Below are 13840 nucleotides of genomic sequence, written 5' to 3' on the forward strand. Positions count from 1 at the left end.
ACTAGTGCGTTCAGCAGTTTTTCTAGCCCTCAAAAGTCCATTATTATCTCAGAAAACATTGGAGCACCATCTTGTACTTGGTTTAGAATCGCATCGCTTGAATATTGTAACATTCACATAGTCGACAATGAAACGGGGTTTTCTTCATTTAAAAGGAGGCTATGCGATTCAAGGAAAATTCAAAACCTGACTCGTGAATTCCACTGTAAATTTCACTTGAAAAACCGATATTCGCGATTCGCGCGATATCGGTTTTTCGCGAGAAATTTAACGTGGAATTGACGAGTCAGCTAATCAATTTTCCTGTAGAATACAGCATGAGCTCAAGAAAAGAAGAAGAGTTTTATTTCGATGCTTTCTTGGCGATGTTGACAAACAAAATTAAAATTGAGAAACATAAATCTAAGTCACAAATTAATATGTGAGAAAGCCTCCTATTGTAGCTAACCCCTCAGTTACATGAAAGATATTAACAAATTGTAATGTAAGATATTATTGTAATGTAAGTTATTAAAATCGTAAATAATGTTAGTATTGTAAGTTTTGTTATTATCGTTAAATTGTAAGTTACGTTGACATTGTAAGTAGTAGGTAATTTTTGTCTGTAATGTAATGTAAGATATTGCGATAAAAAAAAAAACAACACAAAAGAATACAGCATGAGAGAGCGAAATATTTACATCGGAGAAGGGGACCTCAAGTGTAGAAACTAAATATAGAAACACCACCTTCTATTTGGTTCAAAACACAGAGGATGAAAAAGCGCAAATATTTACTTCTAAGAAGGGGCGGTGTTGCACTGTCAACAAAGCATCCAGGACATACGTGCCCTATAATTTCCACACTTAGCTCCAACAGCGGGTATAAAGAGGCTGCATCCTTAAGTAAAATGACGAATGATCTCCTACCGCGCGTATGTAATGTTTACTTCGGACAATGTGTCTTGCATTTTTTAAAAATTCCTTTAGTACTAAGAAAGATTCCACGTAGTACAACTAGTTTTACTTTATGCTGCAAAACAGTCGCCCAAACGATTTTCTAGTGCAGTAACTTTTTCATCCAATATAGGAACTTTTATTCACGTGTCTGGTGTGTTGTTTTCACGTGATAGGAACGCGACGCGTATCTTCCATTAGCCGAGAGTGGCAGTACCTTGTTCTTTGTGATCAGTGACCTGGCCAAGCTGAACAACATGTATCGTTTTAGTCTGAGCGCCTTCCTTAGACTTTTCCAGCGTTCTTTGGAAGCAAAGCAGGTAATATGTCAACATTTTTGACTTTATTGTCTGAGCAGATTAAGGGCAGAGTATTGGCAAGTCCTAGCAGAAGTAAAAGTACTTGAAGAATTTTTCTTTCCACATATGCTTTGTCCAGATACCAATTAGGGAGTTATCACACAAACAGTTCTCAGGAAACCTCGTGTTGCTAGGCAACATTTCCGCTGAATAATGCGGACTGAGGCCATTTTTTTCTAACGTGCGTGTTTTCATGTATTTCATTTTCTTTCCTCTTTCTGTTTTTTCATTGACCGTCGCCACGGGTACCAACGTCAAAGTTTCTTTTTCTGTAGTTCCCGTGATTTCATTCTGTTCTACTGATGCATTCATAGAACTAAAGCTATTAAAACGACACTATAATAACCCATTTGTTTTCTTTTTTAAAAAATTATATCTTATATTCGGCTCTTATTCACTTGGTATGTATGTTGTTTTTTTTTTTTTTGTTCTCTCTCTGAAAATATGTTACCTCTTTGCAGGAATCTAGCAGTACAGAACAAAGAATCAAGACACTGAGGAGCGCGCTGCAATCATTGGTGTACGAATATGTCTGCAGGTCGCTATTCAAGGTAAATCGAGAACACACTTTGTTCGTCACCACGTTTAAAGTAATTCAAGTACACCTGTCCCCCGTTGGAACTGAGGGCTTGTTTGTTTTTTTTCTGTGTAGGCCGACAGATTGATGTTTGCGATACATTTGGTACATGGTATGCATCCAGAAATGTTTGAAACAAAGGTAATATTTCTATAGAACACTACGTTTGTGGGCGCTTTGTCGAACTTTAGATGTATTTCAATTCACTTTCTATGACTTCCTTTGTTGTCCGTTCCATCCTATTAATTGTATACGTGACTGCAATATAGACTTTAACATCCATCCACGAGAAGAAGCGATTTTTCCTATTACAAAATAATTGAGCTTCTACGCGCGCTCTCATTAGTCGATAGGTGTGTTTAGATGAGAGTCTGTAAACACGGTTGTGACGTTTTAAAGCAATAGAGCACTTTTCCGTTTTTACATAGCCTCATCCAAACACTCGCGGGGTTTGGAGAATTCTCGAAAGTTGTGCAAACCCTTGACGTAACTGTCTCGAATTCTCCCAACCCTCCTCGTGTTTAGATGAGGCCATGTAAACACGGAAAAAGTGTTCTATTGCTCAAGTCCTTAATGCTACGGTAACTGGAGTTAAGTATAACCAGTCGTGAGGAACAGCCAGACATACTTGCTACCCGTGACCTGCTATTTATTGTGAGCAAAATGTTATAACTGGACTTATATTCTGCACTCAGGAATGGGAATATTTTACCGGTCTGCTGGTTTCGGAGAGCGTTTTTAAGAGACAGGTATGTTTATAATACTCTACAATTTGGAGTAATGTATGAGTTTCAAATAGAATATTTCATTCAATTCCAAGAAGAACAGAAATTAATATTTTCGAATTGTTGGATAACCTGATAAAACTCAACGTGCTAACCAAAACAAATACAGTGGAACCTCATTAATCCGGTCACCATCGGGCCACAAAAATCTGGCCGTACTAACGGGATGGTCGTATTAAAGGGGTTCTTTAAATAAGAAAATGACTGACTGAGTTTTTGTTCGGACCAGAATAAAGTGGCCGTAATAACGAGGTGGTCGTGTTAACGGGGTGGTCGTAAGGCGGGGTTCCACTGTAGAAAGAATTAAATCGCCATAATCCGAGCTACATAATTACTTGATTTCAGCGTCTCCTTTTCCTTTGTTTAACTCAATTAATGACTCACTTCCTTGAGTCACTTAATGAGTCACTTCCTTCCTTGAATTGAAAATTCGTGTACCGTTATTTTTTTTCAACAGGAATCCATGAAGAATCTTCGTGACAGCCTTCCATCCTGGATTGACTCTGATCGAGCTGCTGCTGTTGGTTCACTGAAGGTTTGTTGTAACCATACTAGTGATTAATTGGTCAAATACCTTCAACCTACGCTTAGACCTAATTCACACTAGCGACTGGACATAATCGCTTATGTCGGTAATGTGAACGTAGACATAAAGACGTAAGGAAAAGATCAGTTTTTTTTTCTTTAATACGTCGTTCTGTTCTTACTGTCATTTTGCTACTATGTCATTATGTCAGCATGCTTTAAAAAACTTACTGATGAATATTAGGTTCAGAAACATTCATTTGCGCAAAGATTTGGAATTTTGGGTTTGATAAGGCCAAACTCACACTAGCAACATCGTTATCTTTGCTGTGAAAACATCTTCTACAACTCAGCAGATACGAAACGTCAACCGCTCAAATCTACAACAGTCGTGAACTGAAGTACTAGTAGGCTCTCGAATTCATATATGTAAATCAAAAAGCTGGAACGTTCTTACTGTTTGTCTTCACAGAACACTTTTCCAAACATGTACAAGACTCTTCAGCTGGAAACGTCTGACCTGTGGATGCCATTCCAGCGCAGTTCCCAGTGTGAACAGGATATCCCGTCATCTGTAGCTAAAAAGATCAGTCTCTTCCAACAGGTGAGAACACTTGAATTCCATTTGGTGCAACACCAACCAGAAAACAGAGATTAACACACAACCTGAAAACTCTCACTTGTCAATTAAACCCTGCGCTGTCTTGCAAAATGGGTGTGGACGGGACATCTTTCAATGGATACCGTTTTTTGTTGTTGTTGTTGTTGTTTGCGGTGTTTGGTAAATCAAGGGTGATATAGAGCGGTTTTCTATTGAGAGTTGAAAGTAATGAGGCAATTACTTTGGTTTTTGGTTTTGGTTTTATTACAATCTGAGATAAGTTGAGGAGTCTAACTGGTAAGTAGCTGGTTTGGTTTTGGCTTACGACACTCAATTGAATAACGCTCTTAGGTGTACCCCGCGTGGCAGGGCAAATATGATCCGTTGTTAACAGCGAGTAGCATAACTCCCAATTGCTATACGTTGCAAGAATTAGAGTTTATCCTGCATAAGCGAGGCTCTATGGTAAAAAAAGGGACCTTTCAATAGACCAGTTTCGATATATTAAAATTCAGCCTAAAACAATTGACCTCAGTACGAGGCTCTGGGGAATAACTACTGAGTTTGTGGGGTTTATTCCCCAGAACCTCGTGCCGTCTATTGTGGTTAGGCTGAATTTTAATATATCGAAATTGGTTATTCTAATTTACGCATGTCTTATTGTATATAGGTGTTGATCGTCCAAGCTCTCAGGCCGGACCGCTTGCAGAGTGCGATGAGTTTGTTTGCTTCAAAGGCGCTTGGTAAGACAATATGTTTTTAGGAAAGAATGGGACAAGGTTTCTACTTACCTTACGGTTAATCTTGTTTTAGACTCCAGGACAGGCGGTTTACAATCTTTTTGTATTAATTAAATAGTTCTGATTCTTCTGTGATCTTATCAATAGCCCATTTCCAAGTTGACCTAAGCCTCTATCAAATCGATGCCTAGTGCACAACCATTCACATGAAAATGAGTTTAATTTGCATGTGAATGAAATCTTATTTTCATATGAAAGGATGGGCACCAAGACTCCCTTTGCGAAATAGGCTAAAGGTAATTCGGAAATGGCCCAGTGAAGTGTTTCTAAGAAGTGTAGCCATAATTAATTTTTGGAACGTGAATCTGTTTGACTAATAGCTAATCACAAAGGTTTAACTTTAGCCTAGAGGTTTTTGTTAACCCTTATACCGCCTTTAAATTGTTACTGTTATCATCCTCAGAAATGAAGGAACTGTCCCCTCCTGCTTTAAACCTTAAGAGATTGGTAAAGGAAACAGTTCCGGGGGAACCAATCTTGATTGTAATTTCACCTGGTGCAGATCCTTCTCATGTAAGTTTGCTCACTCGTCTGTTTTGTTGTTTAAAAACGTAACAACGGGCCTCGCGATGAAAATTCCCGATAGCTTCTTCATGCCAAGTCAGACGAGTATTTCTAGATGACTAGGATCAAACATTCGACATCATCCGAAACTAACACTGTATACTGAAACACGCGTTGAATTATAACGCTGCTTTTAGTTTAAAAGACCCTAGTCAGCCTCCGCCATATTCGATGCCATCGAAATTATTGATATTGCATGGTGAAGCGAAATCTTATTGCTTCACTGTAAGTTGTGTTCCTGAAAGTATGTTTAATTATCTTCAGTTGTTTCACAGTGATTTCCTTCATTTTGACATGCTCTGAATAAAATGTAATAACCAAACTTTCGCATGTAAACAAAAACAAAGGTGTGGCTGACTAGGGCCCTTTAAGGCGGGTGGTGTGGTTATTTGTTTTCCTTTTTCTTAAAAAAAAAAAAAAAGCCTTACATGGCTTCTTTAATGACAGAAACTTGCGATTCTTGATTGATTTTAGTTCGTGCCTTGACCCAACGGGCCAAGATATATATCTTGTTTGTCGTTATCGTCTTCGTTATCATTGCCACTATTAGTACTATTTTCATCGATGTATTCCATAAATTCCAATTCAAGCAAGTAAACGAAAACGAAAAAGGAAAACTAAGAATATTATACCAGTCACGCATAATATTTTCGTTGCGTTACTTCGCAGGAATTGCAGGACACGGCTGCTGACGTCATCGGCGTGGATAAATACCATCAGGTGCGTGACTTCAGTTCTTAGCAAGAGATGATAACTTGTAGAGTACCCTTGCGTAGATCTGTCGAAAAAATTGCAGACTATATCAAGATGCCAGTTAAAATTAGCTGATTTTTGTTAATTGTGAGTGGAAAAAGAGAAGCTAGCTACACATAGTTGTCAACTATGGACAAATTGTGTTGGAAAGTGTGCAAAAACATGAAATCATAACCGTAATGTTCGCAGAATAAGTGTTAGCACCCCCATTTCCCCTTTCAATGTTGGAAAATGGTAACATGCAAACTAGTTTTAGACCGAAGTGTTTTGTCAACATTGCACAGGGGTGGAGAGGGGCAAAATGTGTATTGAATGACGTTTTCCGACCCTTGTGACCAAGGCTGTAGTCAGTTTTTTTTTTCCTTTTTTTTTCGCTGGAATGTGTACAAGTAGCATTATCACCTGATCACTGTTCTTATGGGAGGCGCGGTTCCCTAACGATTAGCACGTTGGATTTCGGATCAGGGCGCCTGGAACTCGGTCGGGATCATGGTGCATCATTTCGTTGCGTCTCATTGTAGGAAAGATCTTTTATGGATACGGTCTTTACTCGTCCTCAACTCATGTTTGAATGTGTTTAGGTTGCCATGGGTCAAGGCCAAGCAGACATAGCTCTTCAGCTTCTTCATGACTGTGGCAGGAATGGCGAGTGGCTCTGCTTGAAGAATCTTCACCTCGTCACCGCCTGGCTTCCCGTCCTCGAGAAAGTGAGTAGTTAACTTGTTTGAAACAAAGAAAGAGACACCGCTATCCATCTTTCCTGATTCTAATTTGTCTGTTACTAAAGAAAAAATGTGTGAAATTTCGTGATATCTGATTCCCTGCATTAGTCATCGAGGTTTACCCAACAGGCAATCTTTGATCGCTAAAGATAATGCTTTTTTAACTCACTGGCTGTGTCTACGAGACTCGGCTACAAGTATATGTTTGTGTTGACGTTTTATCCGGTTTAAAATTCAATGAATTTATTTTCACAGGAACTCAATTCTCTGGAGCCTCACGAGAACTTCCGTCTGTGGCTGACAGCTGAGAGTCATCCCAAGTTTCCGACAATACTGCTGCAGTCCAGTCTGAAAGTCACTTACGAGGTTAGTACAGTGATGCAAAAATATGAACATGAAAGTCCACTGAAGCGCTGGTTAGGAACTGCCAAATACAAGTGAACGGTCCAGATCTTTCAGGCGGTAGCCTTTTGTTAGTACTTGTACTTTTAAACAAGATATAAAGTGCGTACCAAACGATTAGTTTTGTTGTTATTATTATCACTGATGATAGTGAAGAATGATCGTCGCAGTAAATTTTCCAATTTAAGCAATTGGAAAGAAGAAGCCTGAAAAAATCAGGGCTTCAACGGGATTCGAACCCGTGACCTCCGCGATACCGGTGCGATGCTCTACCAACTGAGCTATGAAGCCACACATTGGGAGCGAGGTCAATTTATTGAGTTCATATCTTCCCGTGAGGAGTGAGATGATGTGAAGTTTATATGAAATAATTCATATATGAACTGCGGTTGTAGATGATAGTGAAGAATGATCGTCGCAGTAAATTTTCCAATCTTCCTCACGGGAAGATATGAACTCAATAAATTGACCTCGCTCCCAATGTGTGGCTTCATAGCTCATTTGGTAGAGCATCGCACCGGTATCGCGGAGGTCACGGGTTCGAATCCCGTTGAAGCCCTGATTTTTTAAGGCTTCTTCTTTCCAATTGCTTAAATTGGAAAATTTACTGCGACGATCATTCTTCACTATCATCTACAACCGCAGTTCATATATGAATTATTTCATATAAACTTCACATTATCACTGATACTCCCAAAACTTTAGTTAACGTAATTCCAAATTCAAATATCATATGGCGCTGAGAACGCTTGGTACCTTTCGCCACTTGACCTAACTGTCGCAAACCCAAATTTCACAAAATCAGAGCACTGTTTCGTAAAAGACAGTCTCCTATGCCACAATGCAAATTCGCCCCAGTCCCACTCCAAATTGGGACATTGTTATTACCGAAGCATCTCATCTTCAGGCGTGATTAAACCTCTTTTTTAGCACTCAACATTAACAACCTGGTCAAGTAACCTGGTATCGTTTAAACGTTTATGTTTTTTACCTTTTTTTCAGGCTCCACCTGGAATAAAGAAAAATCTTCAGCGAACCTACGACTCGTGGAGCCCGCAGTTCATCAGCCGCGGTAACTCCTCCATCAGAGCGCAGGCGCTGTTTGTGTTGGCGTGGTTCCATGCTATAGTGCAGGAACGGAGAAACTACATTCCACAGGTTAACAACATGCTTCAGTACAACAGATCTGGAATGTCTGGCATATAAATCTTGTATTAATTGCGGGAAGGGAACACTGATAGAAATTAAAATTAATATTTGATTTGTTCTTCAGGGCTGGACAAAGTTCTATGAGTTTGCTTTTGGTGATTTGCGTGCAGGAGCTGATATCATCGACAGACTTTGTACAGCAGCTGGTAAGTGAACTGTTTGAAGTTTTGTGCGGTCCGTTTCACTTGATTCCATGACATCCCCAAGTCCTCGTGCTCCTGCTGTATAGTCCTCCTCCATTGCCGGACTTCTTCGCTCTGCCTTTTTCTCCTAGCCCCCTGAGGGTTCCACTCGAGCGAATTCTTTCCCAGGACATATTTGGATGATTTAAGGTTGTGAAAAGTTTGTGCTCTGGTATTGCCCCGCGCGCGAAGTTTGATGGGAAGTAGATCTAGCATCCAATTTTCAGCCGATAGGAGTATGGGTGATGGGGGTTGCGGGTACCTCTGCTTTGAGTTATATTTTTGACAAGACCAACCGAAAATTCTTCAAGAATCGTTTAAAAACAACACCACAAACGAAATTAATTACTAGTTGTGTAAAAGTAATATTTATTGCGTACACAGGTTCAGGAACAGTTCGGTGGAAGTTTGTGCACGGATTGTTCGAGAACGCTATATACGGTGGTCGGATTGACAACACTTTTGACGCTAAAGTCCTTCAGTCTTATCTGCTGCAGTATTTCGAACAAGCTGTTTTCCCAGGACAGGTGAGCTGAAGACAGAAAGAAATGTTTCCTTATCATTTACTTATTCACGTGAAGCATCGTCCAAATCATGTTATTTTGTCTAAGGTGATTTCTACCGGCGGATAAATTTCCGATAAAACGAAAGGCTATTGGCGAATTATAGCAGATTGAAAAGTTCCTCAACGCGGGTATCTAGGCCTAGGAGTATATTGTATTATTACTTTTTGTGTGTGTGACGATCATATTTTCAGAATAACTTTGAAAAAATGCTCTTTAGGGAGAAATTATAGCTTGAGGGAAGAAAAGAGATAGCACTAGTTTACAAGTTGGGTGCCCGGAGTAAAAAGTTGTGATTCTAGATTGAAAAAAATAAAAAGAATATAAATAACATTCTACGATAAGTAAGGGCCCAGACTCTTTCTTGAAACCATCACAAGCGTTATTCATTTTGGAGTACACAAATATTACTGAACCTTGTTACTTCTGTTCGGATGTTGTTCTTTCAGGGAGGAAGCCGCTCGGCAAGGCCCAAGAAAGTGATTCCTAACGTGACGTTACCAACATCGTGTCACCACAGGGTAAGACTTGCTAATTTCTGAAATAAAAATCTTGTAAGTAGTTGTGAGACGTAAAATAGGCTGCTTGCAGTTTTTCAGTTGAAATCAGCCGAGGAATCTGATAGAACACTCTCTGGACTAGTCTACACTCAAGATTTTTTTGGTATTCTAATGTAACTCCCTGTTCAAAAATAATTCTATAAAGTTAATGGCATTTACATCGTGTTCAGGACCAGCACTTCTAGCTTGGCGATTTTCGTTGTGTTGCAGTTTTTTTTTTTTTTTTTTTTTTAAGAATAACTCGTCCAGTGTCTCTTTCCAACCCTGCTAACGCTTGTCAAGCGGCATTCGTTGACTTTGTTAAGACCTTGGCTGCGTGTAATAAAGGTGTTGTGTATCTTTCCAGGATTACGTGGAGATCATCAACTCCCTTCCCGATGACGATAAGCCGTCCTTCTTCGGTTTACCGGCAAACATCGAGCGTTCCTCGCAGAGAATCATCAGCTCACAAGTGAGTTTCACGCACTACTAACGTTGTCCCGTATTGTACTTTGGTGCTGTATGTAATATATCAAACACGAAAGACCGTGTTTGGCCACATTCCAGACACCGAGAAGAGAGTTGAAAATACGACGCGTAGCGGAGTATTTTTGACAAACTTCGAGGTGTTTGGAAATGTGATCAAACACTGTCTTCAGTGTTTGATATATCTTGCCAATCGAAACTTAAACTAAGGAGAAAACAGAAAATAAAATCGTAAAAATATATGCTATTTAAGATCAGATATCCAAACACTGTCACGGTCATGGTTACGTTTCCGTTCGAGTTTGAGAACGTTAATGTACTGTTATCTTGTCTGTTGTCAGGTGATTAGCCAGCTCAAAGTTCTGATGCGATCCGATCTTGAGGCGAACAAGTTTGACAAGGAAAAGTGGTCCACCGAGTTGTCTCCGATCTTGAACTTGTGGAAGAAACTCAACCAGGTATATTTGGCTTGCATTCGCTAGCATGGGTTTTGGTAAACGTTAAAATATCTTGTGAAAGAGAATATATTGACTTGTCGGCAGTAATAAGTCAGTTACAAGACCTTACAAGACATTGAAATTCTAGCTTAAACCCAAGACTGGGGAATGAAATAGAGTAGTCAAATTATTCATCGCCAACTTTCGGTCTGGCGTTCTTGTGTCTTTTTCGAACGAACGCGCGATCCGGGTCCAATTATGATGTTGGAGCCGAGGTAGAATTTCAAAATACACTTGAAAAAATTACTGAGTTCTGACTGGCGCATTTTTCCTGAAATATTAGTGCAAAAAGTTAGCCGAAGTGCACATTTGTAGTACGAGAGCTGATAATATACGTGAAAAAATTACTCGATTCTGTTTGGCTGAGAGCAGTGCAGTTCAAGTGTAACATCAGTCCAAAAAGTGTAGCACCAGTGCAAATTACACATCGCAAATCTGAATTATGATTGGTTGAAAGACAATAGCAAATTTTATAACCCAATGATATCACGTAAAATGATGACGAAAAATTTGTGCGCAAACTTTGAAAATAATTTACACGAATGAGAAAAAATGGCTTCAAGAAAGATCTTCCGGCACTTCCTCCACGCAAATTTTTTCATGTTTATGTTATTAATAAGCTGCTTGTGCAATTTCAGCTTTTGGAAAAACTCACTCGTGCAAATTAATTCCAAATTGAACTCGAAACCGTATGATTACTTATTCAAATAAAGAAATGATTATGAGGATTTCCGAAGTTGGGAAGAAGAAACTCAAACACCCCTAACGGCTGCCGTCAGATTAGATAGTGCCATTAGATAGTGTTTGTATTCGAACATTAAGGTATCGTAAGTGTTTGTAGCACTTCTTTTTGTTTAATTATTGCCCAGGGATCCCAGCTTATTCAGATGAAAGTCTCAGCCCCGGCGGAAACTGGCGATGAATCTCCAGTCACGTCATTCGTGCAGCTTGAGAGGTACAACGCTATACGTTTAGTGCAAATCGTGCACGCCTCCCTCTCCTCCCTCAGTAAGGTCATCCGGGGAACTGCATTGTTGGATGCTGAGGTCCAGGCTCTCGCAGGCGCGTTACTTAAACAAGAGGTGAGTGAAAGAAGCAAGGAGGTCACGTGAAAAGCCGTTGAATTTGTAGCTAGCTTAGACTAGAATTCCACTTGATAGAAATTTAGAACTTTCAAGGTCTTATAAAGAGCTTTGTCTTGAAATTACGTTTGTTCGAAGGAACTTAAAAATACTGTTTACTTAGCTAGAAAAACGGAAAGCTAAAGAAGTGATCACTTCCACAACTGTCAAGACTAATCATTGCCGTTTTTATGTCCAGGTCCCTCTGTCCTGGAGCAGTCGCTTGGAAGGCCCTGAGGACCCTATTCAATGGTTAAGGGCCTTAGTTGCGAAGACCCTAGCCCTAGGATCCTGGGTAGAGAAGTGCAACTCAGACTCCTTGTTAAGGGACGTGCTGGACCTTTCTGATCTGTTTCACCCGGACACGTTCCTTAATGCTCTGCGACAACAAACAGCCCGGTAAGAGAATTAATGTCGTGGTTTATTTACCAGTAAAGAGACGGTGTTATGCTAACTTAGGTCATCTCTTCAAGGGTACAAAATTCGAATGTTCAATCAGTGACCCACTGTTAAATGCATTTATCGCTCCGGATTCGAGCCTTATTGGAGCCCATTGTTGCAAGACTTTCTGCCTCCACGGTGCCTTTTGTTCCATCTAAGAGTATATGTAGCATCTTATCTATGGCGAGTAGTTATGACCTTACGTCTACTCGGGTGTTTTTTTTTTTTTAGCCATTCCTTCACGTTTCTAGATGTCGATCAATTTATCAATTTATCTGGTGTCATTTTTTCTCAGAGCGATGAAGACCTCAATTGACAGCTTGAAACTAGCGGTGTCTTGGAAAGGGTCTCAGATCCCAGGAGCCAAGTTCAGTGTCAAGGTTTGTGTCCACTGGTGTGCGTCGTTGGGAAGGGGAATTATTCTTTGTGTTATTTTTGTCTTCTACATAACCTCCGTACCAAAAAGTAATTTGAGCTTTGCAAAGGGACTGGACAACGTGCTTTTCAAATGTTTACTTATCTCTCTTATCCCCATTAGCTCGGCGGCTTACAGCTGGAAGGATGTAGCTTTGACGGCAACACACTGACAGAGAATCAGCGAGACTCGTCCAGTGTCTCCGCCATCCCGACTGCTGAGGTGGCCTGGGTATCAAAGGTAATTCAATTTTCAAACGAAGTTCCGTTCTAGTGCCAAGCCTCGCGCGATTGTTTTATTTGACAGGGGTTGTGCATAACACAGGCCTAGCTGCTGGTCACATCATAAAGATTTGGAAAATTACGTAGTAGAAAATAGCATAATATTCTTTTTGATCTTTAGTATGGAAGAGGAAAGCTATATGTATGTTACAATTCCGTCTTTCTGTTTTGCCCATACTAGTTAGGAGGTTGTTGTAAGTTCTAGCAGTAAATTAGTGTAATTAATGTAAGAAAATTAATGAAGAATAAATTATATTGACAGGATACCGCTGACCCGTATCCGGAGAGCGAGTGCATCTCGGTACCAATCTACTACAATGCTGACCGGGACAAGACTGTCACGTGTTTCAATATGCCGTGTGGCGGCAATCAGAGCAGGTGGACCCAGTGTGGAGCGGCGCTCTTTCTTAAGAGCCAGTGACGTGACCTTAGCATCAGAAGCGTGTAGATATTTCAGCAATGTGATGTATTTATTTGTCAGTGTACTCTATTAGGAAACGACAACTTGGCATGAACAATTAAACAAATGCATTTGTCTCAACGTGCCTCATACTTTTTGTGTGTTGTCTGCTTATTCTCTACGTTTTTTTGACCATCTGTGGAAAGAGAGAGAAATTATTCTCGATCTCGCCCACTGTGTCGTTATTTGTGCTGTCACGCAATGGGAGAAGCGTTGCGTGATGTTCCAAATAACGGTTGCAGAAGATGGTGAAGATTTTAAAGATCCATTCAGTTTGTCTTTCGGTATTATAGACATTACACATAGGCATAGGAATTTTTCTTGCACAATTCTGTCAAAGGGGGAGAGGGGCAATGAGGTTAACCCTATGTGAAGCACCAACCCGTGATACAAGGCCAGACCACAACACCGGGGATAGGTTCTGATAGGTTCTCTGAGCGGTCAGTAGTACAAACCGCCCAGGCACCCACAATCAACCAGTAGGTCTTCTGTTCTTTTCTTGGCCGGCTGAGATAATGCATTCACGTGGACGATGATTGTGGAGGATCAGAGAAAACGTGAGAGGAATCTTTGGATAGTGTGTCCCATTTTCACAGAAGACACCTAAAAGAGCAGACGTAAAA

At 40.2% G+C, this 13840-nt stretch overlaps 1 protein-coding gene across 1 annotated transcript in view; it reads left to right on the plus strand.

The window, feature by feature from the left end:
• The window catches only part of LOC110064063 (cytoplasmic dynein 2 heavy chain 1-like), a 57542-nt gene extending 44244 nt beyond the window's left edge, over positions 1-13298 (plus strand). Inside the window, exons 55-76 of the mRNA XM_089273201.1 lie at positions 1112-1255; positions 1756-1845; positions 1947-2012; positions 2567-2620; positions 3114-3191; positions 3654-3785; positions 4453-4525; positions 4986-5095; positions 5816-5866; positions 6481-6606; positions 6877-6987; positions 8026-8181; positions 8297-8378; positions 8799-8941; positions 9427-9498; positions 9884-9988; positions 10344-10460; positions 11369-11581; positions 11820-12019; positions 12357-12441; positions 12600-12716; positions 13020-13298. Coding sequence (XP_089129327.1) covers positions 1112-1255; positions 1756-1845; positions 1947-2012; positions 2567-2620; positions 3114-3191; positions 3654-3785; positions 4453-4525; positions 4986-5095; positions 5816-5866; positions 6481-6606; positions 6877-6987; positions 8026-8181; positions 8297-8378; positions 8799-8941; positions 9427-9498; positions 9884-9988; positions 10344-10460; positions 11369-11581; positions 11820-12019; positions 12357-12441; positions 12600-12716; positions 13020-13178 — 2484 coding nt within the window. The 3' untranslated portion in view covers positions 13179-13298. The remainder of the gene's footprint in view (positions 1-1111; positions 1256-1755; positions 1846-1946; positions 2013-2566; positions 2621-3113; positions 3192-3653; positions 3786-4452; positions 4526-4985; positions 5096-5815; positions 5867-6480; positions 6607-6876; positions 6988-8025; positions 8182-8296; positions 8379-8798; positions 8942-9426; positions 9499-9883; positions 9989-10343; positions 10461-11368; positions 11582-11819; positions 12020-12356; positions 12442-12599; positions 12717-13019) is intronic.
• Positions 13299-13840: the final 542 nt, after the last annotated feature.

The sequence above is a fragment of the Orbicella faveolata genome, unplaced genomic scaffold (assembly GCF_042242905.1).
Source record: "Orbicella faveolata isolate gen_17 unplaced genomic scaffold, um_ofav_v1 contig_35, whole genome shotgun sequence".
Taxonomy (NCBI): Eukaryota; Metazoa; Cnidaria; class Anthozoa; order Scleractinia; family Merulinidae; genus Orbicella; species Orbicella faveolata.